At 37.2% G+C, this 25,776-nt stretch overlaps 1 protein-coding gene across 7 annotated transcripts in view; it reads left to right on the top strand.

Moving 5' to 3' along the window:
- BNC2 (basonuclin zinc finger protein 2) overlaps positions 1–25,776 on the top strand; it is a 407,420-nt gene that overhangs the window by 112,159 nt on the left and 269,485 nt on the right. For all 7 annotated transcript variants that reach the window (XR_010920747.1, XM_067553122.1, XM_067553123.1 and 4 more), the window contains one exon: positions 17,503–17,703. Coding sequence is in view for 6 of the 7 variants with exons in the window: in XM_067553122.1 (XP_067409223.1) it covers positions 17,503–17,703 (201 nt within the window). In the remaining variant the exon portion in view is untranslated. The remainder of the gene's footprint in view (positions 1–17,502; positions 17,704–25,776) is intronic.

Here is a 25,776-nt window from a genome sequence, read left to right as displayed (position 1 = left end):
TGAAGCCATATGGCAGGTTGAAAGAAGGGTGAAAGGGATAGGTGAAGGCAGCAGTAAGAGAGCAGGAGCAAGAGTGTGTGGGAGTGAGACTGGGATTTGGAATGTATTAAATATAAAAGTGAAAAACAGGCTTGTTTTTTTTTTTTTTTTTTTTTTTTTTTTTTGCAGTGAGTGTGTCTGTGTGAGTAATTCGTCTCCGGGTTATGGTGTCTATACATGCTACACAGACTATGCTTCTTGTGGTTTACATCCATTGCCCAAATACTTTGATGGAATTATTATAGCCCTGTAATTTGCTTACCTGTCTTTATTTTTCGCTTACTGTTTCATATTCATTTTGATAATTTCAAAGCACATAACAGTCCTGTCCCCTTAAAATTCCTTCTGACCTGCAGGGTGAACCATGCAACTTAATAAACGTGAGTTACTGTAAAAAAGACACTCCCTTCCTGCAAGAAAGGAGAAATTTTAACAGGATTGTACTGTATGCCCATGCACCTATGCAGTATGTCTGTTAGTACACACACACACATTGTTCATATACAGATGCTGCATTAATGCTTTTTAATATTTCGGTTAACCATGTCTGCCATCCAGTTGTGTTCCCTGTAAAGTTAAAAGGCCTATTCCTTAATATGCTTTTAAAAATATCTGCCATTTACATTACAAAGTATTCTGCAAACACTATGAGGAGTAATGTCCATATGCAGTAGATGAAGCATTGTCCCCATTTTACAGATGCCGAAGTGCACAGAATTTAAGACCACCTCTTCAGAAATGGCTTCCAATTTTGGGAGCCTCCATTTTTGGGTACCAATCTGAGCTCTGGTTCTTCAAATGTGCTGAACACCCTTGTTTGTGATGGAAGTCAATGGGAGCTGCAGCTGGCCGGCAGCTCCGCAAATTAGGCCCCTTTGTTTCTGAAGTTAGGTACTCAAAAACTGAGGCAATCTAAAGTAGAGTCCATGTTTGAAAATGTAGTCCTATAAAACTTGCCCAAGACTGTACACTGTGTCAGAAGAAGGGCTAGGATTAGAATGCAGGAGCTCCTGACTCTGAGTCTCATGCTGAATCTCGTAGAAAACTTACTTAATTGAAAAAGTTTTCTGTTGTCTCTCCCCACACCCGTAATGTCCAGATGTATTCTCTTTTCCCTGTTAAAAGACCATTTTAATTACAGAGTTTCACTGATCATGTTTTGGCAAGTATGGTTGGATTTGGGGGTGACAGTGTGGATTTTCTTCCATGCTCACATTAGAGGGAATATCGATAGCAGCTTTGCATGTGGACAAGAGCAGAAATTTGCTAGTTAGTGAACTGTATATGAAGAAAAGCCATTTTTACTTAACTATTAGCCCTAGTAAGTTGTTAGTGCGTGCAATATGTTTCAAAGATTAAGTAAATTCATATGGAAAATAACATGTTATATATATGGTATAGCACACACAATGTTAATTCTGTGGCAGATTCCTTCCGTCTAAGCGAGATATATGGCAGTTGGGACAGAGCACATATGGTAGGAAATTAAAAAATTAGACTACCAAAATAATACAGTGTCAAACAACAGAAGTTTGAACTTTGCAATTCATGATTCTCACTATCGCAGTATTCCCTTAGAGGAAAAGTGCACAAAGAATCATAAACCTTTAGTTCCAGGCTATGTTATGTATACCTGCCTAGCAAAAATCTGCATACCAGCTCACTTTGGGGAGTACATTTTTTTGACCCATTAGTTAAATATTCGTTTTTACCATCATTAGGGATAGGTGAGTAGATTTTGTGTCTGGGCTGCTACATTTTCAGGGTAACCTTACACATCTTGTTTATATTACATTAATATTTGTTAATTTGCTCAGGCTTCGTTGGTTGTGGTGCACTTGTTTTGTAATAACCTATTTTCATATGTTTCTAGTGAATTCGGCAGCTAAATTTAATCAGATGGATCATGGTGGTTAGCATGTTTGTAATGGTGATAGATGGGGTTTTATGATTCCTGTTTGTAGTTCTCCCTCTACCAAACCTCCCCTAACTATGAGGTTCAGTTTGTCCTACAAACATAAACAAAACAAAAGGTAGAAGAAACTTTTGTTTCATAATTCATTGTTTTACAAGTAACTATTAAGTTGACTCAATATCTGTCTATATGTAAATATAGATATATTTTAAAAAGTTCAGGCCAATGATGACTGACAAAGATTTAACAAAGCAGCAGTGTGAAGTGTTCTGTGGGCTAACAGTTTTAATGGGTTTATCTTAGATGGTTCTTCAGTTGAGAAAGTGTCAGTTAATAATTTACCTATCCCAAGAGGCAGTGAAAGCAATCACACTCTGTAGCAAGGTACTCCTGGGCCCGTCGCTTTGCAGCAGCTCATCTGGACTATAGCAAAGCACCATCGGATACGACATCAGCACTGTGTCTGCACTTTGACAAATGAAATCTTGTAAAAGCTAAATAAGGCATGGGAAGTTTTGGAATGAGCAAATAGCTCTTCAGCTGATTTCTGCAGTAATGGATTACTGTAAATGTCCATCTGCTGCACATGAAAGGGAACACAAGTTAAAATTAAGTGTTGCGAGGGTGGGGTTTTTTTTTGTTTTTTGTTTTCCTTTTTTTGTGAGGAGTATCTGATTCTTAAGGAAGGTTTGTAAGGAGACAGATGTACAGTTAACAATATTTACTGATACTTGTCTTGTAAATGTGTTGATACATTGCATACTCAGGATTGAAGTTCAGTACCAGAAATATGAATATTTAACATAAAAAAGCCCTGAAGTATAGTACTTCCGCCATCACCCTTTACCATGCAATTTGTTCTGATGCAATTGTTAACATGAAACTACAGTAGATTAAGCACTATTTATGTGAATTTTATTCCTCCATTTACTCATTGAATGATACAGTATTACCAGCATGGTAAGTTTTATAATTTGTTTTCCAGTATGTGAAGAATATTTCTCAACAAAATATTCACATTTGCATACATATTTTTATTAGGCATTATGCAGTTACAAAGGTTTGCAATTATTTAATAACGATTTATGATAGTAACATATTCTGCCAGCTCTGACACACATTCAGTGGAATTTGTAAATCAGGTTTATAAAGAAATTTCACTAGAACTGTGTTTCAGATTCTAATGAAATGTATTCTAAAATTGTTTTTAAAAAATGGGCAGTTGTCTTAATAAACCGTTACCTTCAGTTTCTCAGGCTTACGTATAGGCTTTCCCTGACCCCCATTTTGTTTATATGCCAGCATTACCGGCTTTACTTCCTACACCAGAAAGCAGGATCAGCAGGGTTTCGTGTCACCGCATAAAACATTGAGCTGTAAAACTTCCACCACTGACTTTGTCCTCCAAAGAGTCAGGACCAAATCATGCATTTGATGTGGGGTGATCAAGTCATGTTAGGAGGGGTCAAGTAGACAAGCTGACAGCAATTTCTACACTGTTCTAATTGCTGTCTATATGTTGTTATAGGAAGTGCGTGTCTTGAATTTACTGAGTCTTAAGCCACAAAGTGGACTTATTATTAGAGCTGGTTGGAAAGTAGAAAAGAAACGTAAATATTTTCATTATCTTTTAAAAATATTCCAGAGGGGTAGCCGTGTTAGTCTGTATACAGCAAAAACGAGAGTCCTGTAGCACCTTAAAGACTAACACATTTCTGCAGGTATAAGCTTTTGTGGGGTACAACCCACTTCATCAGATGCATGAAGTGGAACCACAGATAGGGTGAGAAACATAACAATGGGGAGGGCAAACGCTAACAAAGTCAAGACGGTTAGGGTAGATGAGGGCTATTCACAACCTTTGATTAGAAGGTGAAAATGTGTGAACAGTGACAATTACTTCTTGTAATGAGAGAACCATTCCAAGTCCCTATTCAGACCCAGTCTGATTGTGTCGAGTTTGCATATAAGTTCCAGCTCTGCAGTTTCTCGCTGAAGTCTGTTTTTGAATTTTTTTTGTTGAAGTCAGCTACAGAGTGTCCTGGGAGATTGAAGTGCTCTCCGACTGCTCTCCTACTGGCTTGTTACCATTTTTTATGTCTGATTTGTGTCCATTTATTCTTTTGCGTAGTGACAGTTCGGTTTGGCCAATGTACATGGCAGAGGGGCATTGCTGGCACATGATGGTAGATATCACAATAGTAGATGTGCAGGTGAATGAGCTCCTGATAGTGTGGCTGATGTGGTTAGGACCTACGATGGTGTCACTAGAGTTGATGTGCGGGCAGAGTTGGCAACGGGGTTTGTTGCAGGGATAGGTTCCTGGGTTAGTGTTCTTGTCGTATGGTGTACGGTTGCTGGTGAGTATTTGCTTCAGGTTGGGGGGACTGTCTGTAAGCAAGGATAGGCCTGCCTCCCACGGCTTGAGCGAGTGAGGGATCATCTTCTAGAGCCAGACGGGTACCCAGAAGTCACCTCCTGCAGGACAGACCCAACAAAGAAAACAACAGAACACCACTGGCCATCACCTATAGCCCCCAGCTAAAATCTCTCAACACATCATTAAGGATCTACAACCTTCCTAGAAGATGATCCCTCACTCACTCAAGCCATGGGAGGCAGGCCTATCCTTGTTTACAGACAGCTACAATGGGGCTGAGCTTGGTTAGGACCTCTAGGCCAGTGGTTCTTAACCTTTCCAAACTACTGTACCCCTGAAGCCTGAGTCCCACCCCCGCGGGGCTGAGGCATGTAACTTAGCCCCTGTGGCTCCAGGCAGTTGCCTTTCTTGCCACCCCCAATACCAGCTCTGCACTTGCGACCCCTCTAAAACTGTCACAACCCCCAGGTTGAGAAACACTGCTCTAGGCATTACGTTTAATGGAAATAACAAAATTATGACTATTGGTAGTAACAGTGAAGCCATTTTTCAATTCCTTTGTACATGGCCACTGAAATCTTCTTGTTAAACAAAAATAAAAAATACTTATTCAGTTTCTTAGGTGCACTTTATACAAGAACAAGTATCAGAAAATACACTTATAACAGTAATTATATAGCCAAGAACATGGTGATCCAAGATGCTATGTAGTTGGTTCTGGTCTTAGAAACAAAGTATCAGTTGCTTCATATCTTGTGTACACATGCGCAGCAGCTGATTCTCACAAGTGCGGGAGCTGAAGTTACCAGATAAACACCCTTGCTTATCTAAAATCACTTTATATTTAAGGCTTGATTCTGAAGTGCAGTGAACTCCTTAAGAAACTGAAAAGTCATCATCATTAAGTTTTGTGTAACTAAACTTTCTGTGGTTTAAAAACAAAACAAAAAAGTGTATGCAAAGCTAAAGAGAGAAAGGGGGAAGAGAGATCAGAGGTGCAGCATTTCTCAGCAAGGAGCAGGCATGCACGTTGTCCTTGTGAGATTGCTGGACTTGATCTGCTTATATAAATAAAAGTGAAATTAAATTAAAATTGCAATCACCTTAAAAAGTTTTACAAAATCATGTTGTAATGTAATGCTAATCAACTCTTGTGCTTTGCCTATTAATTTCATTCCAGAGTTTCTTCCTTCTGTGTTTTCCTATTTGGGGGAGGGATGCGGAATACAGCCTCCATGGGATGACTTTAGAGATACAGCTATGGAAAAGTTGAAAGTTCAAGGCATTTCTTAAATAATACTTACTTTAAATCTTGTGTGTTTATGTGTATATATTTTCTTAAAGGCTGTTCAGCATTGATTAGAAAATGACTAGAGTTTTCTTTTGAGCGTTGTCCAGAAGATTGAAAATTAGATGTTCCTTTTTTCTTAGCTGCTTTTTATAAGGCTAGCCTTCATGTTAGGTTAAGTATACTAGTTTAATATGGTCTGAGAGTCATTTACATTGAAGCCTAGCATACCCCCATCCTTTTAAAGGTGACCTGCAAAGGAACAAAATCTATTTGTGCCCTTACTTTGTTGCAGTTGGCTATTCTGTTAGTTTTTGTTAATGCTTACAGTATTTAACTCAAATGCCTGACAAACTGTTCAGTAAAGATGTCTTTGTGAAAGGTTCTACATCTTTACTCCTTCAGTGAAGGGCTTAGAAAGTTCCTACACTTCTCTAACAAATCCTGAAGCAAAAAAAAAAAGGAAGGCAAGTTTTGCTATTCCTTGTATATCTTTAAAAAGCAGATTTTCCCCCTTTATGAGATTAACTATAAGATGCTAAGTCTTTGGTTATTAAGAACAGTCTGAGAGACTGTGTGTGTGATACCTGCAATAGATTTCAAATTTGACAAATATAGGACAGGATTTCCTTTAGTTTAGACTAATAAAATACTGGAATGTGGTTTGTTTTCATGTCATATAAGATTTGATTTGCTGAGCTAGAGATAAAACTCACTGAAGCTGTCTTAATGGCAAAGAATTAGAGGGAGAGTGCTGCCTTTTAGGAGATACTTATTCAACAGCAGATTAGAGATTTTAAGCTTTTTGGTGAACAATGTTGGAGAACCTGGGCAGAAGCTACTGATCTGTTCCTTTTTTATGGCCTATCCATGCAAACCTGTCAGCTTCACTGAATGGGTCTAATTTGTTTTCATGATAGATTATTCTCATGCACAGATTTTACTGGTGTCCAAGGAGTTAATGCAAAGAGGGGGAAATGGAAAGAAATAGACACATTGGTAGTAACCTGTAGTATAATTCTTGCCTGTGTATTAATTCTCTACCTATAGCATATAACCATTTGATTAAACCAAAAGTGCTATTTGAAATAGGATGCTGTCACATTGCTGCTGCTCCCATCTCAATATGGGGGTGGTGGATTTGGTTGGATTTGCAGAGAGGTAGCCAACCACTTCCATTCGGAAGAGCTGGGTGTGGGAACACTCATGCAAAGCCACACTGGAGCCTTTCCTCTCCCTGTCTTCCTTGTGTCTCAGAGGGCATGTGCCTCTGGGGAGAGCTTTCATTGCCTCCCTTTGGCCAGCTATAGGGAGGGGTCAGGGTGAGCAGATTGATTTCTGTGACTCTCCCTTACATTTAAAGCTATCCCAGACATCCAGCAGCCTTCTTGATGCTATTGTTGTCCCCTCCTTTCCCACATTTGAGCTCAGCTGTGTTTCTAGGATGCTGTGGGTCTGTTTTGGGATCAGAAAGAAATGATTTTTTTTCTGTCTGTGCCAATTTCGCAAGGTGTCTGGAGGGGTCTTCATCTTCCTCACAGCATCCTGGAGGTCCAGTTTGTAGGTTAAAAGGGGTAAGAAAAGCAATTTAATGTCTGTCAGGTGGTAATGTGGGAATGTCCAGTTCCTCACAGCTTCTGGCTGATACCCAGTGCAGATGAAAGGCTGAAATAGGAGTTAGCGAGAATTGGGCACAGAGGGGCTGGGGTAACGGCAAAGATCTTGCCCATTGTGTGTTTTGCTTAGAACTGACTTCCCCTCTTCTCTTTAGCACTCGGTAACCCTCATTAATTGTATGAACTGAGAGAACGCAAAAGCTTCAGCTCCAGGACAATATATCAACTCCTAAAGAAAACCAGTGTGGTTCAGATGTGGGTTGGAAAGAGTGGTTTGCATTGGCATAGACTTTGTGGGTGCTTTTGGGCTGGAGCACTCACAGCTGTGGGTTACAGATGCTTGCTATCCTGTATTAATGTGGCCAATATGTGAAACCATGGCACCCACAAGACTATACAAAGGTCCACGCCTGTCGAGGTTTGGGAACCAATCCCAGTTTAAAGAAATTTGAGTTTCCAAGTGAGTTAGAACAAATCCTCAGCCATCCATTCTCTGATAATTTTGGACAAAGCATAGAAAATTTGAAATGCATCTTATAGGAACTTGAGAGTCTTATACAGACAAGTGTTTGGATCTCTCTTAAAACAAACTGTGTTTTGAAGATTAATCAGAAAATAATAGGCTAGATTTGTCCAATAATATTTAATGCTTTAAGACTCTAAACCTATTAATGGCTCTCATGCTATTAGCATTGGGATTGTGCAAATTACATAGGGCCAATTAGATTGTGCTACATGCTCTTTCTGTCTCTTAATGTATAATTAACGTAGCACAATAGAAGACTTGGTGCAAGATCGGAAATAAATGTACAAGGCCTGATTTTTTTTCAAATCGGGCACTCACAGATCCCATTGTCTTGAATGGGAATTATAGGTGTTCAGCACCTTTTGAAAATAAGGCCAACCAATTATTTTCAGTGGTAGAGTGAATTGCTAATATAAAAGACTTTTTTTTTTTAATTTCACACTTAAGACACTTATGACCTTTAATATATATATATTTTATATAAATATATAAAATAAATTTGGGTGAAAATAGCTGGAGAATGAATGAGGCAGAGAAATACAGAAGGATGGCGCCATATGGCAGAAGCTGCAGAGGAGAAGGGTCTTGCAGGCACATTGGCTAGAGTGTGCAAAGGGACAGAAAAGAGGCTGATGCCAAGTGTGGGAAACTGGAATAGAAAATAATGGAAGCAAGGTTAAAGCAAATGTAGGGAGGATTTTGAAAACGAGGGAGAGCCTTTTGAACTAGGTGGGGAGCACAGGGACTTGTCTGAAGCTTGAGGTGATATGGCAAGGCAATAGATATGAAGCACAAATTCAGTTTTTCCAGTCCTCTGTCCTCAGCAGGTCAACTAGTCCCTGGCCTCAGGTATGTTTTCAAATAAAATAGTAAGCTTGTAAGTATTCAAAAGTTTATTGACTCTTTTTGCACTTGTGCATAGCTAATAAATTATTTAATTGTCTGATGGATATGTGGCTACCTAACTATAGGGCATGAAATATGCACTGTTCTTCTAATACACTGTAGGGAGACCTGTTTATAAAGTATTTAGCATTGGTTTTATAATGCACTGTTGACAACAGGAGATCACGAAGCTCAAAGATCAATCTCATTTTGGCCCACGGTATTAATGCTTCTTTATGAAGCTTTGTGACAGGTCACTTAGACAACAGCCCTTAATAAAAGGACTTCGTGCTAGTGTATGATAGTGTGACTGTCTGCTAGGAAAGCATGCTTTAATGGCTGCCAAGGCTGCAGATGAATCTCTTTGTCCAAGTCCCTGAGGTGACTTTGTGGCTGCTGCTGCTGCTGCTGGCCAGGTGATGGAACTCATCATTCCCCTGTTCTCTAGAGAAAAGTGAGACAGAGACTGCTGAGTTCCTGCTAATGCAGCTTTTGCTAATTGTCCAGAGAGCTGCTAGGACACTGGGCAGATCAAGCAGCTATATACTGTGAAAGAGTCAGTAATTAGGAAAACAGCAATGCTCAGTTCAGTCTCACATTGGTAAACATTTTCGGCTGTCTAAAACATAAATGTTCTGTAAACAATCTAGATTTCAGCTTGGCTTAGTTAGATTTAATTGTAACAGACTTTTTTAAAGATACCAAACAGTGGATACTGAGAATTGAGTAAAGTATAGCATATTATCAAATAATTAGATCATAAGCATTGCTTGGACTTGACCCTATAGGCTGTTTGGAGGAACCAAAGAAGTTGCATATTATAGAGATGTGTTATTCAAAGGATGTTTGTAATGAAATTACAATGCATTAGGATGGTTGCCGCTACTGAACTGGAGTTCAACAGATGATTCTGAATCCCAAGATTTTAGAATTAATACATCAGAGTAGAAAAGCAAAACTTTAGTTTCTAAGTATAACTAAATAAAAACGTAAAATCCTTTTAAAGAACCCACATTATTATATGAAAGATGCTAGGCTATGTAAGTACACATATATAATACTGCAGTAATAGTGTGCAGATTTAAATCTGTGCCAATGCATTTGCTTTTTAAATCAAAATATTTGAATTCCCTCTTTCAATTATCTACATAGACTGGTGTGCTGATTTGTTTTAATCATTTATAATATCCACTAATACAGTGAACCTGTGATTATTATTATTGAATCTTGAACTCATATCCTAGCATGAGAAACAAAAGACAACACTGATTGTCAAATATTTTGTTTCAAAAGGTAAATGCACTTGTAATATTTATTTCGGTATGCATTTTATTACTAGTTGGGATCTTAAATCTATCCCCTTTGCCTTTTTAAATTCTTTAAGGTCACATTTAAGAGACTGTCTCAATTGCACTATTGTTTCAGCAGTGGCACCCTTACTGGATAATTAAAGAACGACACCACTATTCTTCAGGATATTAGATGGTTATTTTTCCGTTAGATATAGTGGGCCTGATTCAAAGGCCTTTTGGAGTCAGTGGGAATCTTTCTTTTGACATCAGTGGGTTTTGAATCAAAACCTAATTCCTTGGTTTCCAAGAGCTGCTAAGGTGGTACAATTTGTATATAGTTACACAAAATGAAGGGATAAATATTCAAGAGAGAATCTGTTTTATACATATACAGAATTTGAATATGCAAAACCAGCCATTTGTACATGTAGAATTTTGTATTTATACACTTAGTAATTGATCAACTAGCTGCAAACATATGTGCACAGTTGCCTGTTGACAAATATGCACATTTGTGAGTTTTGCACACACCAAATGGTGTACACATGAAAAGAAGGCTGGATGAAAATGTCTCACATGTTCAAATGACCTGACCTGTACTGGTCATCTGTAAAATGCAGCAATATTTATGTACGTAAGGGCTTTGCACACAATTTTAGCTTGGTGGGTAAAATACTATCGGAGGAGGGGGGATTAAAAAAGACAGATTTTATTTTTTTATGTGTCATCCATGTTTGCTGGTTACTATTAGTCAAAATCCAAGTTAATCTATGTTACGTCATTGTAAATAGGAGGTGATTAATTTAGCAAATTGTGAGGTGCAATTAAATTCTCAATTTACTGAATTAACTGCTATTGCTTAGCATCAGATTGTGTGTTTATAAGGATGTTACTAGGCTATCTGTGCTTTGTAAACTTCTTTGCCCTCCATATCTCACAAGAGTTGTCATTTATATGTGGGTGTATCCTATGCAGGCGTGGAAAGATTTCCCTGTCTTTGGCCATCTCAGCTGTGTATTGCTGTGATTCAGGAGTTGCAATTTACATTGAGACACCTCATAATCACCTTCCACTAGAGAGTTGTTCAAGACATATATGATGTGTTTTCCCCTTAGAATAGAATGAGGTTTCAGGTAACGTTACACCATGTTACTGTTCTATAAAAACTATTGTGTGTGTTGAGAAATGTTATCACTAGTACCCTGTAGTGTTAAGCTTGCATAATACCTCCCATGTTGGTCACCAAACCTGAAAGATCAAAATATGCCCTAACAATCACACCATGATAGTATCTAATAGGTCAGGAATAATGAAATGTGTCAAAATTGTGGTTGTGGTAGCTATGCACTCCTCCAACCTGGTTTTATAAATTTGGCAATTGTTTATAGATTTGATCACTGTTTTGTTTTTGTAACTTGTTACAACACACTTGATAAGCGACCAATATCCTAATGTAGTTTGTTTGCTGAAATTTCACTAATAATGATGGGACTTGTATCAGTGTGTAGCAGGTCACATTTTTTACGTTCAGTGTTCTGTGACAGTGGTCTTTTGGATATCAATATTCTCGAGAGTGTGATGGTGATTTTTCGATAGTTATAATGGGCAAGTATCTAGTAAGTGGTCAGTTGTGATGGGAAGGCCTGCCAGGAACTGGAGCTTTCTTAACAAGAATGTGGTACTATAGACCAATAACTGCATGTTAAATTATTAGACAGATGTCCATGTTTGATGCTTTTCACGTTGCATAATGCACTACTTGGAAACATTCATATATATCCCACAACAGCCACTGGGGTGAGAACCTGAATAGATCAGAATATTGGGTAAAGATTAGTTTTTGGAAGTATCACCTGTAATTAAAATATAAATACAATATTGATTTTGAAAAGTATGCTGCCCAAAGATAGTCCAGAACTGACAAAATTTTTGACCCGAGCACTTTTTTTAATCCAAAAGGTACAACATCTGCTTGTGCCTCCACTGTATACATGCTCTTGTTGGAATTAACGAGAGTTAGACTTGCACATCAAAGGGAAAAATAGACTCCTAAATGCAGAGTTCTGTAGTGAAGGATGAGAAGGAGAATTCAACAAGGGAATTAGGAACACAGGTCTAAAAAGTATGCAGTCTCTATGTTGGATGATGATGTAATAAATTGGTTCTGTGCATTCTGTTTTTGGTTATGAATCAGAAGTTTCTTACGTATTAAAACTCATGGAAAATGTTTTACAAAGTAAGAGTGGCAGGTTTCACAAAAAACATAATGCTGCTTATATATGTATATATATTATTTTATATATATTTTATATTAATATATTTATTAATTGTTCCCTTATTTTCCCCCCACTTAAGACATCTGTTAACATTTCAAATATAACGAATGTTGCAGAGCAAATCCCTTACTTTTTTTCTCAGGGAAAAGAGTTACATTTCCTTAATTGAATCTCCACCTCTGAGTGTGAATAACATGTTGATTTTAAATAATTTTCATGCATTAAGTTAGACATCCCTCCACCCAGAAGGACACAAGTTCAAAACTTCACTTTTATCCTTGAGTAATGTACATGCATGATTGGTTATGGACTCTGTGCATATGTTGACAGAAGAGAATTTGTCTCCTTTGGGGATATATATCCATTTTATTGGAGCAATGTGAGATATTCAGTTATAAAATTTCTATAAAACAACTTAATCATATAAACTGGGTTGTTTCAACACAAGGAAGGGCTGATTGTCATGCGATGTGGAGGACCATTTTTATTATTTTGGTAAGAACAGGGACAGTTTTGTCCTGACAAGCCATTAGATGAATACCAGAGTGTGTCACATGAAAAACTACTGATCTTTAACCCAGCTATCTACTTAACCAAGCCTTGAAAATGAATAGTGAATAAGAGAAGAGCAAAGGCCAGTTTACTGTCATTACAGATTACAGAATCTGTTAACAGCTTCAGCAAACTGAACTCTGGGAATTACAGGTACTATACAGTAAGTCAATTGAGTGTACCTAGACTGTAACAAACTATGTATTACAGTTATGAGATCACATTTTAGAATGTATATATCTTTGCCATTGAAACCAGCTATATTTACATCAAAATTATATTCTCTCATAATTTAATGATATCGTCTCAGACTTTAGGACTAAAGCCACAATTGAGGAATGATCATTTTAAATAATTGATTAACAATTATTATAAAATAATTAGATCACCAGTATAAAGGAATAAATCTGTGCTCACTGCTGTCTTTTTTTCCCCAAGAGCGATCTCTGGGACACTGCTGCATGTATAGTTAATATAAACATTTATAGTGAACTCCTAGATGTTAGAAAAACAAATACTGTAAAGATCAGTAACATTTTTAAAATGATCAGTTGTGGGAATTAATACTTACAGGAAAACAGCATTCTTTCTTGCCCTGATAGTAGAATTGCATTGTCTCCCTACAGTCTTGTTAGCTCATACTAACTGAAATGCAAATGCTTTCCAACTAATTGGGCCTCATTGAATGTACATATACAGTACATAGTTATATGCATGCAGATTTTTTTTTACAAAATTCCTCTGTAATTATTTTCTTGATTAGTATCTAAAGCATAGACTTGAACGAAAAATCCTCTTTAAAGACTTTACATATTACTGAGCATTAAAAGGTTAGTAAATGTTGCATGTTTAACAGCTTGCTTAATAATATAAAATAATTGGAGCAAAAAGAAGAAAACAGTATTTTTTTAAATTTCTAATGATTTCAGAGTCAATTTTTATTAATCCTTTGACTGAACTAATTAGTACTTAAACGTTTATAACATTGGAATTTGGAACAAGTAAGAGATGTTAACAGTATGTAATGTCTTCTGTGCTTACAATTACCTATAGGCATTACCTAGTTATCCTGTTTTCTTTTTGTAATATGTGGTAAGTGTATTATCTTTTCTTGCCAAAGGTGGTAGCATTGGGTGTGTTTTTTAGGGGAAGGAAGTAATAGATAATTTTATATTAAAAATAAAATTCACAAAAACTACTTAATGTTGTAAAAGTCTTCTGTAATATTCAGTGGTCGAAAAAATTACCTGCACTTCACATATGGATTGCAAGTCTCCTTAAATGTTTGGGCTACCAGTGGTCACATCTCTTATTCAGCTTTAATCCATTCACATAAACTGAAAAATGCAGTGTAATTCCACACTTCCTTTTATCTTGCAATACAAAGTTGTATGGTAACAGTTAAATCTGTGAATTTCATATGGATAATTAGAAAGCTATAGTAGAAGTGAGATTATTTGTTGAATTCTTCTTAAGGATTTTGTCTCAAATATTTTCAGAGCAAATGTCTTGTTTACAACTGTAGAATGAGTTAGCCAAAGGGAGGAGAGAAAAAATAACGATCCACTCAGTTTTTGCCAAACTTGAGTACTAACAAGTAGTATGTTTGCTCCTTGAGGTGGTCCCCAAAATATTTCTGCCTGCAGAGGAATTATAACAACAGGGAGAGTGATGATAGCTTTCAGAGGGGAGTATTGGGTTATAAATTTAGATTTTGACTATTGTTTTGTAAATCTCATGTAAATTTTGTCTCATTTCAAATACAAATAGTTGTAGACTTAGAAAAGATGTAGAAGAAGCTTAGTTTATTACTCTAGGAAGTGTACTTCCATCTTATTTTCCCTGCAGAGGTTCCTGTTATCCCCTTAGTGACTACTTCTTTGTATATCCCTTCTCAGATGCATCAGGTATTTGTTTTCTTAGTTTTATATGTTGGCATTAGTGCCATTGGAACAAGGTGCCATTTAGCAAAGGTAGACTTGAGGATGACTGGAGGTTTTTTTAGTCTGTTTTGTTTTCTTCCAGTGTCACATTTATGATCTTAGAAAAATAAGATTTTTTTAACAAGTTATGCTGTGATGTGGCAGCAACATATATGACAAATAAGTGATAGTGCTCTTTTGATACCATGATCTGAAGCTGTTCTGAATTCACCTACAGTAAGGTAGCATTTTGGCCAAGACTACTGCCTAGGAAGAGGAGATTTGGATGTATTAACTAGTCAGCCTAATAACCCTGTACAGACTGTATTGATTTTCTAGGAGAGAGTTTATGAACTAAATAAACTTGGAGTTGGTGTCTTAATAAACTGCTTCTCTCAGTCTGTCACATTTAGTTACAGAGCTGTGCAGTTTAGGGGGAAAAAAGGCTAATTCTGTTACAGATTGTTCACAGCAGGGTCTCCAAATTAGCCCTTTGTTTTGTAATGCCACCTTGCTTGGGCTCGCTTTGAGCACATTTCTCAGTTTTACCCTAATGAGTTGCAACACTGATAATGTGGCTGATGATCTTTCATTGATTTCACTATCACTTGCTTGTCTGGTAATTGATCCGTTGCTGAGCCTCTAGTTAATTATATCGGCTTTGACATGGCCCAGTCCACCGGGAATTTCAAGTCTTGCAGAATAACAGTTTTAATAAAAGAGTCTATTACTGCAGGTGCTTGCTGCTGCATGCCAGTTGATTTTGTGTGTGTGTGCGTGTGCATGCGCACACACGCTTTTTCCCCCCCTGGGTGGAGAGGACTGCAGGACAGGAAAAAAGAAAGGGGGGGGGGGGAGAGAGAGAGAGCACAAGAGATGCAGAGAGAAGAGAGGAGGAAGCTTGCTATTGATGGTGTCCTTAAGCCTCCCACAAATAACAGCCATTAGTGGGAAGGTCAGGAGCTGAGCAGGCAGCTTGACTGAGGCACTGAGTGCCACTTCAGAAATCAAGAGGCTAGCAAATTTTAGAGGGAGTTTAAGTGGGTAGTAGTTAACTGTAAAGGTACAGCCACTGTTGGCCCAATTGACTCATAGGATCCCCCTTTTCCCCCAAGAATATTTTTATTGACCACAGGTGGACTTAATATATTTTAAGGCAACAATTCTTTGGGTTCTTGTTTGTTTTTTCCGAGATATTGAATTTGCTGCTTTTGAGACTTTTTTTTTTTTTTTTTTTAATACTTAATGGTGGTGAACTGGAGGGAAGTTTAACAGAAAAGCTTTCAGGAGATGTAGGATCTGAAGGGGAAGGCACATTTGTGTCAACATAGTGTACGCTTTCTCATCTTTTCTCATTGCACGCTAATGACACAGAGCTGCCACTGAAGCTCTCTTCTCTTTCTTTTGTTGTTTCAGAGATAAGGTTTATTGTTATTCTTGAGTTAAGGAAAAGGAGAGAGAGTGGTACATTTGTCCTAAATTTGTAGATTTGATTAGAAGATGAATGTTCCTTACTTTTAAAGTTTAGAAAGGATAGCTTTTTTACCCTCACTGCTTTTATGAGATGGCATGAATTTTGCTTTACATTTTTGAGGTTATGGTGTTTATGTAGTTCACGTAGTTCTTTGTGATTTTCCTCCTTCACACAGAGGGTAAAGAAGGTAACAATTTAGCAAATAAAATTGGCTTTATTGTAAAGTCATGTTAATTAAAAATCTGCTTGATATCAGGATTGATTTTCTTGATGTATAAAAATGTTACCTAAGTAAGTGCAGGGGAAAGATCTTGAAAGAAAAATGTCCTTCTCTTTACATTACTTTTTGACTGGATGGGACTGGCTTTTTTTCTGCTTCATCTCTTTCTCCTTTATGGTTTGAAAGGTATATTGTGTGTGCTTCGTCCAGGAACTTAAAACCAAACCCTCTACTTTTACTTTTCATTGTTGGGGGGGAGGGAAATGAAGTAGAAACTTCTTTTCTACATCCCCCTTTCTTCTCCGAAGATGCTGCTTGAGACAGTTAAGTGATTAACAAGGGAAACAAGGATGTGAGAGATGAAATATGCATGTGATTTTTTGGGTTTCATTTCAAAAGGAGTTGGATCGTGTCTCTTCCCCTCTTTGGGATAGGAATGGGAACGGACTATCCCACGGTAGTTGGCTGCCTGACATCTAATATTTAGAAAATAACCAGGCCAACTCTTACATTTTTCTTTTAAGTGAATATTGACTGTATTTAAGAGTTTAAAAAAAAAAAAAAAGGTTACAGATCCTGTGTGGTAGGTAAGTGTCAGATATTGCATGTTGTATTTGACAGCGTTGTTGAAGAAAAACAGAACAAGACAGGGAAAGGGCCACAGCCTTTTTTCCTCCCAGTTCACTGTGATCACTCTGATCAGTGTGCTAGTTAGAGTGTGTCTGTGTCTGTGTGTGCGTATGTGTATCTGTAGACTGACTGAGAGGGGTTAGTGCAGGATGTCATTTGGTGCCTGACAGTGGAACAGTGCAGTTGACTCTTTGCTCTGCTATCCAATGACATCCAGTGGCTGAGAGTTTGAAGCTGATGGTTGGGTCTCCTTAGTGCTGCCTGCACACCTGACAGGCAGCTGTTAAACTGAGCCAAGGCGAGCTTGGGGAGTCACAATCTATGCATAAATGATAGGGGTATCTGTGCAGAAGGTGTGAAGGAAGCTCTGACCCCTTCCCCTGAGCTCCCCCTTTCCAAATGAAATGCACAGTGCAGCTAGCTTAACTACACTACACTCTTGCTACTGGCTGCCAAGAGGCTCAAAAAATCCACCTTCACTTTTCAGTCAGAAGAGGCAGAAGTGGATGTGAGAGACAGAGACACACTGAGACACAGAGAGCGAAAGAGGGCAAGAGACTTGACTTTAAGAGACTCCTGCACTGACAACTCCATGCAGTTCGGAACAAGAACGGCAACGACCGAATCTGGTTTCATGGGGACATGGCAGAACGCTGACACTAACCTCTTATTCAGAATGTCCCAACAGGTATGTGGGTTTTTTTCATTTCTATTCAAATATGGTATTTAGTGCTCTTTTCCCCCCTCCTCTCTCCACATTTCATTTTTAAAAAATTCATCACTGCATAGTTAGCCTCTGAACTGTCATAACGATGTCATTGGAATGTGTATGGTTACTTCATTGCTTCCCTAAGGGCTCCTTTTTAAAAGATTTAAAAAAATAAAGCTTGGAGTAAAAGCAAAGCATTTGTTTTAAAGTTTCCAAACAGAGCTTGCTCATGGTAAGACTGGTTTCTTTCTTTGTTTGCCTGGGTTTTGTTTCATTCTGCCAGCACAGCACTGAGGGTCGTTAGAGGAGACAGTTTCAGTTGTCGGGTCTCTCTCTCACTCACACACACACACACACACACACTGTTTCTGCGGAGCTGTGCCTTGGCGTCCTCCCCAGAGTTGCTCCTTCACCGGGGGCCGCGTTTAAGGCAGCTTGGTATGCTGGTTCTGACGGGAAAGCTAAAATGTTACTGCAAGGCCAGTAATAACTGATAATTAATCACAGGAGCCAGTGTCTCTGTACCATGCACTTGGTGATACGCGCCCTGCGTGCTGTAGCTTCTCTTGCACAATTATTTGGCTCTTCTGGGTGAAAAAAGAAAAAAAGAGAAACTTTCATCTTGGACTGAGCTCAAGCAGGGGAGGGAAGTTCAAACTGAAGCTTTTTAATAGGGTGCCTCCCTTTCCAGAGATGATTTGCCTTTTTAAAAAGTAGTTTCCAGTTGAGATTCCACACCAAGAGTAACAGGAACTAAAGTACTTCCTTATCCAAGAATGGAGTTATTAAATGTTGTGTGCTTTTTAATTAGACTTTTATGATGCTGGAAATAAGATGAATGAGCTCATATTTACCTAAAAAGCATTGTATTGTACAAAAAGAAAGAAGGTAGTGTCATTAGGTTTTTTCATAGTTCATAGTAAGAAAATCATGAATATTAGCTATAAAATAATGTTGTTGATAAAAACAAACCCGACAGTGGAAATAGTAATCTATATCAGTTGTCTACGGAAGAGAATTTAAGCAACATAGCGTAGACAGGATGAATGTATTTGAATAAGGTATATTTTGATATATCCTGTAGAGGGACCCTGATTACTGCTGATACTGTAAGCTGGTATAGAAATGTAATCAACATAAGGTGAATAAGCAACTCTGTGTCTGATGTCCCATTCTTGAAAGTAAAAAGTTCATTTCCTAGTGGAGATGCACATTTCATATGTACTAAGTATATGACTGCTGCTGCACAGGTTATATGGAGTATATATGCATGTATACTTGATGTAACACACATTTGCTTTTATTGATATTCAGCAATAGAAAGTAAATCAGTTATTTAATTTATCAGTTGTATTTTTTGTTCAGTAGTGAGGTTAAATGTTTGGGGTAGTAGGATAGGTTCTTTCCCCTTCAGCTGCGAAAGGGTTAACATAACCAGATCCAGGTAACGATCAATTGATAAATAGCTATTGAACCACATATATAGTGTTAGATTGCCTGTTTGGTATTAGATCTTTTCCAAACAGATTTAGATCTACATTGTCTCAGAAGTATTAGAAAATATTCGGCACTAACAGCAGAAGGAAACAAAACTAAATGAAGGACATCACAGTGTAGAAGAGGCAAAGAATTTGAGACAACTAGTTGATAGACAAGAAAAAACTGGCACATAAATGAGGCTGTTACATTTTTTATAATATATTAATTATGCTAATGCTTGAGAATTTAAAATGCTTTCTGTCCACTGCTGGACATACTACGTTTCTATTCTTCATAGAGTGCAGGGAGGAAGAAATGTAATGTATGACTAAATGCATGGCAGATGCTGCATCAATGTGAATCTTTCCACTGAAATACACACAGTAGCATTGCATAGGTGGTAATGCTGAACAGATTTATTTTAAAAAGTCTATACTTCACTTGTGTGTTCACATGTTGAGTTCAATAATTTGGTTATAGATGTTTTTGTTGTTTGTTATCATGAACTAAAACACATGCAATTCACACACATTTTCAACAAGCTTTTAGGAAGTGGATAAGTTATTTGTGCATTAATTCCCTTCTTAAAGGATACTACATTATCTTTCTGATTCGTTAAAGTTGTTGGATTAGCTTGTGCAGACTGTAAGCACAAACTCTGTCGAGTGCACAAATGTGTGTCAGTGTCAATGTTCTTTTCTCTTTTAACACTAAAATCTTGAGTATCACATTTATCTGTTTTTTCATCCATTAGAAAATTATTTAATTTTTAGCATCCATATTCTGAAAATATAGGTATTTCACTTTTCATGCCTAGGCTTTGAGATCAATTTTTGTTCACAGTACAAATTATATTTCAGATGCACTTCACACACAGGAAAAAGTTTACTATGGGTTTGAAGAAATGTTTAGTGAAAGTTTTGCAGATATACATAATAATGGTAGAGGTATTTTATGTTCTAAATAAATGGTGTGCTTTCTGCACATTTTTAACCTCTTTCCCCTCTTCTACCCCTCTCCCAAATTCCCATCTTTGAAAGTCAGTCTCTAACAGGTTCTAGTACAAAGACTGTAGCACGACAACAAGAGCGATTTTAAAAAACACACATGCGGTATTATTTGGAAAGCTATATATATGCGTGCTACAGGAGTGTAGAACTTTTTCTCAACACCACAGCAAAATCTTGTATTAGGACGCGACAAGGAAGTGTATTGTGAAAATATCAGAGTGCTTAGATTTGATCATATAGAGTTAGGTATCAGTAGGTAGTACAGGAGTCCTTGTGTCTGCAGCCCTTCTTTGATGAACGAGTTGATTCTGTTTGTGACAATCTGCCCTGGTGCAGGAAAATTAGACATCACATTCCAGAGCAAATTTAGATTTTGTTTGTGTGGGGGAGATTGGGAAATATACTTCTAAATTACCTACTAGAAGTTTAAATCATGACCATTTGACTAACTTGTTCTGCCCGTGCACCTTTTTTCAATATAAAAATATGGTTCTCTTAAAAGTGTCATCCCATTCTGTGTACAGAAGAATAGCCGATAACCTCAAAGGCATAAATCTTAACTTTTTAAAAGGAGTTCTTCTTTGGGTCACTTTGATCAGTGACAGGTCGAGAATGGCCAGAAACCCTTGGCTTCTCTTCCCTGCTCATCTGGTTGAGTCCAGGGCGCACACTGCCCATTTTAGTCTGGCAAGGGGTTGTTAACAACAGAAAGGGAGGCCTGGTTTTGATTGATTAAGAAAAGCAGACTTTCCTGATTTTCTGCTTTCATAAACGTTTTGTGCATTTGTCAGAATAAGAAATGTCATTTTTCTTCTTCCAGTTACCTTAAGGGCTGTAATGTTCTAAAATACTTTTAAGTCTTTTCAGAAATGAGATCATAAGAGAAATGGCTGTAACTCACAGTGACACAAAATGCCAGAGACATTTACCTTTGTATTTAAAAGGAAGAATGCTTAACCTGTTTCATATCAGAGGTAGAAACCTTTTTCTGAAGATTTTTTCCCTCAAGAGAGAAAAGGAGTATATTAGAATTATAAATGGCTCTGTGCATCATTATATAGTAAATTAGGATTCATTCAATGAGGTAACAAAATTAACAACATAATTTCATTGTATAACTGTATCTTATTAAGGAGCAACTGTTGACATTCTCTTACAGTTGCTTTATATAACTTCATGTAAATATTATTAGTAGTGACATTTTTCTATTATACATTAAATTCTCTCATTAGCAGGATTTATTAGTTATCACCAGAGAAATCACTTCTAGACAGGTGAGAAGCAGACCAAGAAAACTAAACATTAAATCAATGACTTTTATTAATACACAAGCATCTATTCAACAGAGATATAATATAGTAAATTCAACTTTTTTCTGGCATAAAATTTTGCTTATTCCAATGAAAGTGCTAAATAATACTTATTATTGAACTACACATTAATATTATAGCTAAACTGTCTCGACTGTGCAAATGACTAGTGTGAGTTGTACTAGTGCTTTGCAATCTGACAGTTCCTCACAATTATGTAGACATAGACACATAAACTGGTTATTGAATTGGTATTTAAAAAGAGAATTGTGGCTGTGACTAACTACATATGTACTTAAGCTAAACTGCTATTTGAATACTTCTGGTTAAAAGGGATGTATTCAATTTTACCACATATAAAATGCTTGATTATTTTACTGTAACACTTAAGGCTTTTTCAATCTACGTATACATGCAGAAAGTATTAACTTGATATGACAACATGTTATAAATTCCATACATAATTTACTATTAACGCTTTTTTGGGGAGATAAACCCTTGCTAACACAATTGGCTGTTAACTATTGGTAGCAATAGATTTTTGTCACTAATCATCAGCCATCGTAGTATATTTATTTGGTGTAATTTTTTTATCATTTTAAAGATCAGTTTATCACAATGGTTTTTCTGTGTTTAAGTAAGTATCTGTGCTGATATAAATTGCATCTAGTGTTAGTCTGTTGCATTAAAAAGTCTCTCAGGTTACATTACTTTTTTCTGATATTTGTTTTAATTTTGTAATTTTTTAACAATAAATTATAGTTAATCATTGTAGCATTTCATCTTATATTAGCAAATAAATGATAGTGATGTCCTCGAGCTTTGTATGGATTTTTATATACTCAGGAATAGAAACACTCGACGATGCAGTGAGTGATATAAGCTAAACTGGTTGTGTGTACCTTACACCGTTATATGCATGCATGCCGGTAGGTAAACAGATACATGTATGGTACAGAGTTTAAAAAAAGAAAACCCCCTGTGAGTTCTTTCTCGTTTTCATTATTTGCAGGCTAACTTACCTGTCGTTGAATATCTCTGGTATAGTTCTCTAGATATATTTTTTGGCAAATGTGTGTGTGTTCAATGTTTTATTTGATTATATTGAGTAGCTTGTAATACCATTCATCATATATTTGTTTAACTTCCACAGAATTTTTGTATACACATAACTATATGAAACCTACATAATGAATATATGGAAACCTATATTTATGTGCAATACATATTTGTATATAATGTTTTCAGATTTATACTTTGTGCGTGTATGTATTTTAGCTGTTGCTTATTGATGCATAAATTTATGGGGATTTGATTAATGTAGTGACAGGACAGATTTGGGATATCACAGCAGCAGAGTCTCCTACTCCTGTGCCAGGGTTAAGAGCCAAGGCAAATCTTTCCTAACTAATTAGATGCTGAGTTAAAGCATCTTCAAGAAGTTGGGGCAAAAGTGAATGGGTCACGGCTGAGGCAAGATTGCAAGAACTATAGTGATAGTGAAAGTGTTCACGTTTGCCAGGTCGTTGTGACACAGTGTGCTGATTGCAAAGGAACACTCTGTTCACTGATAGAGAACTGCCGTCATAAACTACAATCAGAAACAAAAGCTTTAGAGAGTTTTCCTCTTTTACTAGAAATACTCTGCATGTGTGTCACTTTCTTTTTACAGTTGTTTTCTCAAACAATAGTGCTTGTTGCTTTTGTAGAAGGATTTTTCTTGTAGTCTAGTGTTTCTTCAGAGTTTAGAAAAAATTCCAAACTTTGGGCTCCAAGTATAGCCAGGAGATGGTGAATCATATGGGCTCAAGAAAAAGAAGGCTGAAGCAGACAGGCTGCGAGGAGGGACTGGGAGGGAGGATAGGAATTCCATTGTTACTTTCCCTTGATCTTTCTCTTTAGAAAGAGAATTACTATAGCCACGTTATGCTACAATTCAAAATCCAACATATATGTTAACAATGTTTAAAGCTTTTTTTTTTTTTAACCCTAGTTGTGTATGTACAGTAAGGGTTGGGTTTTTTAAAAGAAGTTTTATTAAATAAGGAGCTTTATTCTGGTTTTGTTTACAATTTTTCTAAGTGGCAGGATGGGCTTCTCATCTGCATGGCATTCTGCCCAAATAATACCCAGAATAATAGTCTATGCCCCAGCCTGTGGGTAGACATCTACTGCGTTATTTCTGTTCAATATAGATGCATGCGTTGCGCTCACCACTGTGATATCTGATTGCCTCTTTTCCCTGTTGACATATTTGAAGACTGTTTTCTATATGATTTCACTTTTTTGACAGGAAAGAAAATGGTGCAAGTTATAGTGGATGTCACATAACATTCTGCCACAGAGAGGCAGTCTCCATCAGTGGGTGGGGCATCTAGGAACTGCTTGATTCATGTTGTTGCTTTGTTGCCAGCAGCGTACTGTTGATGATGCCATTCTAATTCTGTTGAAAAGCTGCTGCCTCCCCATCCTCTGCCGCTGTTGCCTATTCATAGACTTTGTGGAAAGGGAGAAAAGGATGTCACTTTTAGGGCATGGGAGTTCTAAATGGAAAACTATATGATTTTTTATAAGACTCCGTGTTCATAAAAGAATGCAGAGGACAGTAAGGCTTTCTTTTCAAATGAATAATACATGTTTGTTTATTTATTTATTTATTTAGGGAAGGCTAGATGGGAAGTGAGGAAATGCATATAGTGGCTGTCATTAAAACTGAAATTTACCATCATCACCCATAGGTAAATCTGCTGTGGTATTTGAGGTGTTTCTTATTTGAATATGGCGAATGCCACAAATACCTCAGTAAAGGCAAATGCTGGGATGTCTGTCTACTCATTTATAGTGTGCCCCTTATAGTAGAATTTGAGTGGTGTGGTAAATGTCACTGGATTTTAATGATGCCCACTATGTCTGATGTTGGAAAAAAGCTATGATTACCCCTCCTCCTACCCACAATACTTTTGACCAGCTCAGTAAAACCTAAGACAATCTGTTGAGAAAGTTATTTATGCAATTTAAAATCTGTTTTAACCACAGACAAACACCTTTGCCAAAGTTTCAGAGTGCATTAATTGATTCTGAATATATGTATTTCCTCCCCTAACCTTCTAGCATATTTCCTAAAGACCACACCAATTCTGTAATGGAACACTTCTGACTTCATGTAATTTGAATGAGAATGCGGATAGTGTCATTCTTTTGTTCAGCTGATAAATCCACCATCTTGAAGGGTTCTAATAAGAGTAAAATGCCATCTGAAGGGCCGTATCCTCACCCCCATTCAAGCATGTACTTACCATAGATGTCAGTGTAAGTCCCATCGTGCATCAAGGGCAGTGTACAGTTTAATAACAGAATCATCAGTGCCAGCATTTTAGTTTTCTGAATTGAGTTGTGACTAAGGGTCCAATCCTGTGAGCCCTCTGTGTGCAAAACTTGCATGAAGATAATCTGTGGACGGCTCGCAAGATAGGGCCCTTCAGATGTAGATCAAGAAAAACCTCTCTTTGTTCCTAGCATTTGTATATTTTAATCTTGTCTGGTATTCAGATATCATGGGGATAGACATGGCCCAGGGTGGGGAGGGGCGGAAGTAACACTTCGGAAGGCAGATGTGCAATGCTTTCTGAATGAAATCTGAAACCAGGTGACTATCTACCAGCTCTCTGTTTTGTTACAGTCCCAACATTCTGCCAGGTTCACTGTGAAAGAACCTGTTCAGGTATGAGTGTTTGAGGGAACATGGGCTTATATATGATTTTGTATGTAAGCCACAAGGAACTCAGTGTTGCACAGTATCCACTAGAAATCAGGCAAAATGTGGTTGGCTCCACTCAGTTTCCCTTTGCAGTTTTGAATTTGTTTGAACCAGAAGCCTCAAAATGAAACTTGGGAACGGGTGATAACATAAAATTGGAGAGGGAAACCTTGTATGAACAACTGACCACTCAAATCGCCACATTTTGCATAGGTCTAATAGTGACCCCCAACAAAAAAGATGATAGCATTAAAAATGCTGATATATATATATATATATATATATTGTGTTCCAGATGATGTACAATTTTGGCTTTTAAAAATGTTCTCAGTTCTTTGTTGCTTATGCATTAAAAACTCTTAGATATGAGTGTCAAATTTTTTACACAAGGATTGATTTCTCTTTAGCATATTCAATACCCTATGTGTACACAGTGCATAAGACTTTATGTACTCTGCTGTTGTTTTATTGCTGCTTTCTGAGGGACAGCTTTTGA

Source organism: Emydura macquarii, unplaced genomic scaffold (genome assembly GCF_026122565.2).
Source record: "Emydura macquarii macquarii isolate MOO-44397 ecotype Brisbane River unplaced genomic scaffold, CSIRO-AGI_Emac_v2 contig_1451, whole genome shotgun sequence".
In the NCBI taxonomy this organism is placed as follows: Eukaryota; Metazoa; Chordata; order Testudines; family Chelidae; genus Emydura; species Emydura macquarii.
This window is presented reverse-complemented; position numbering and strand designations above follow the sequence as displayed.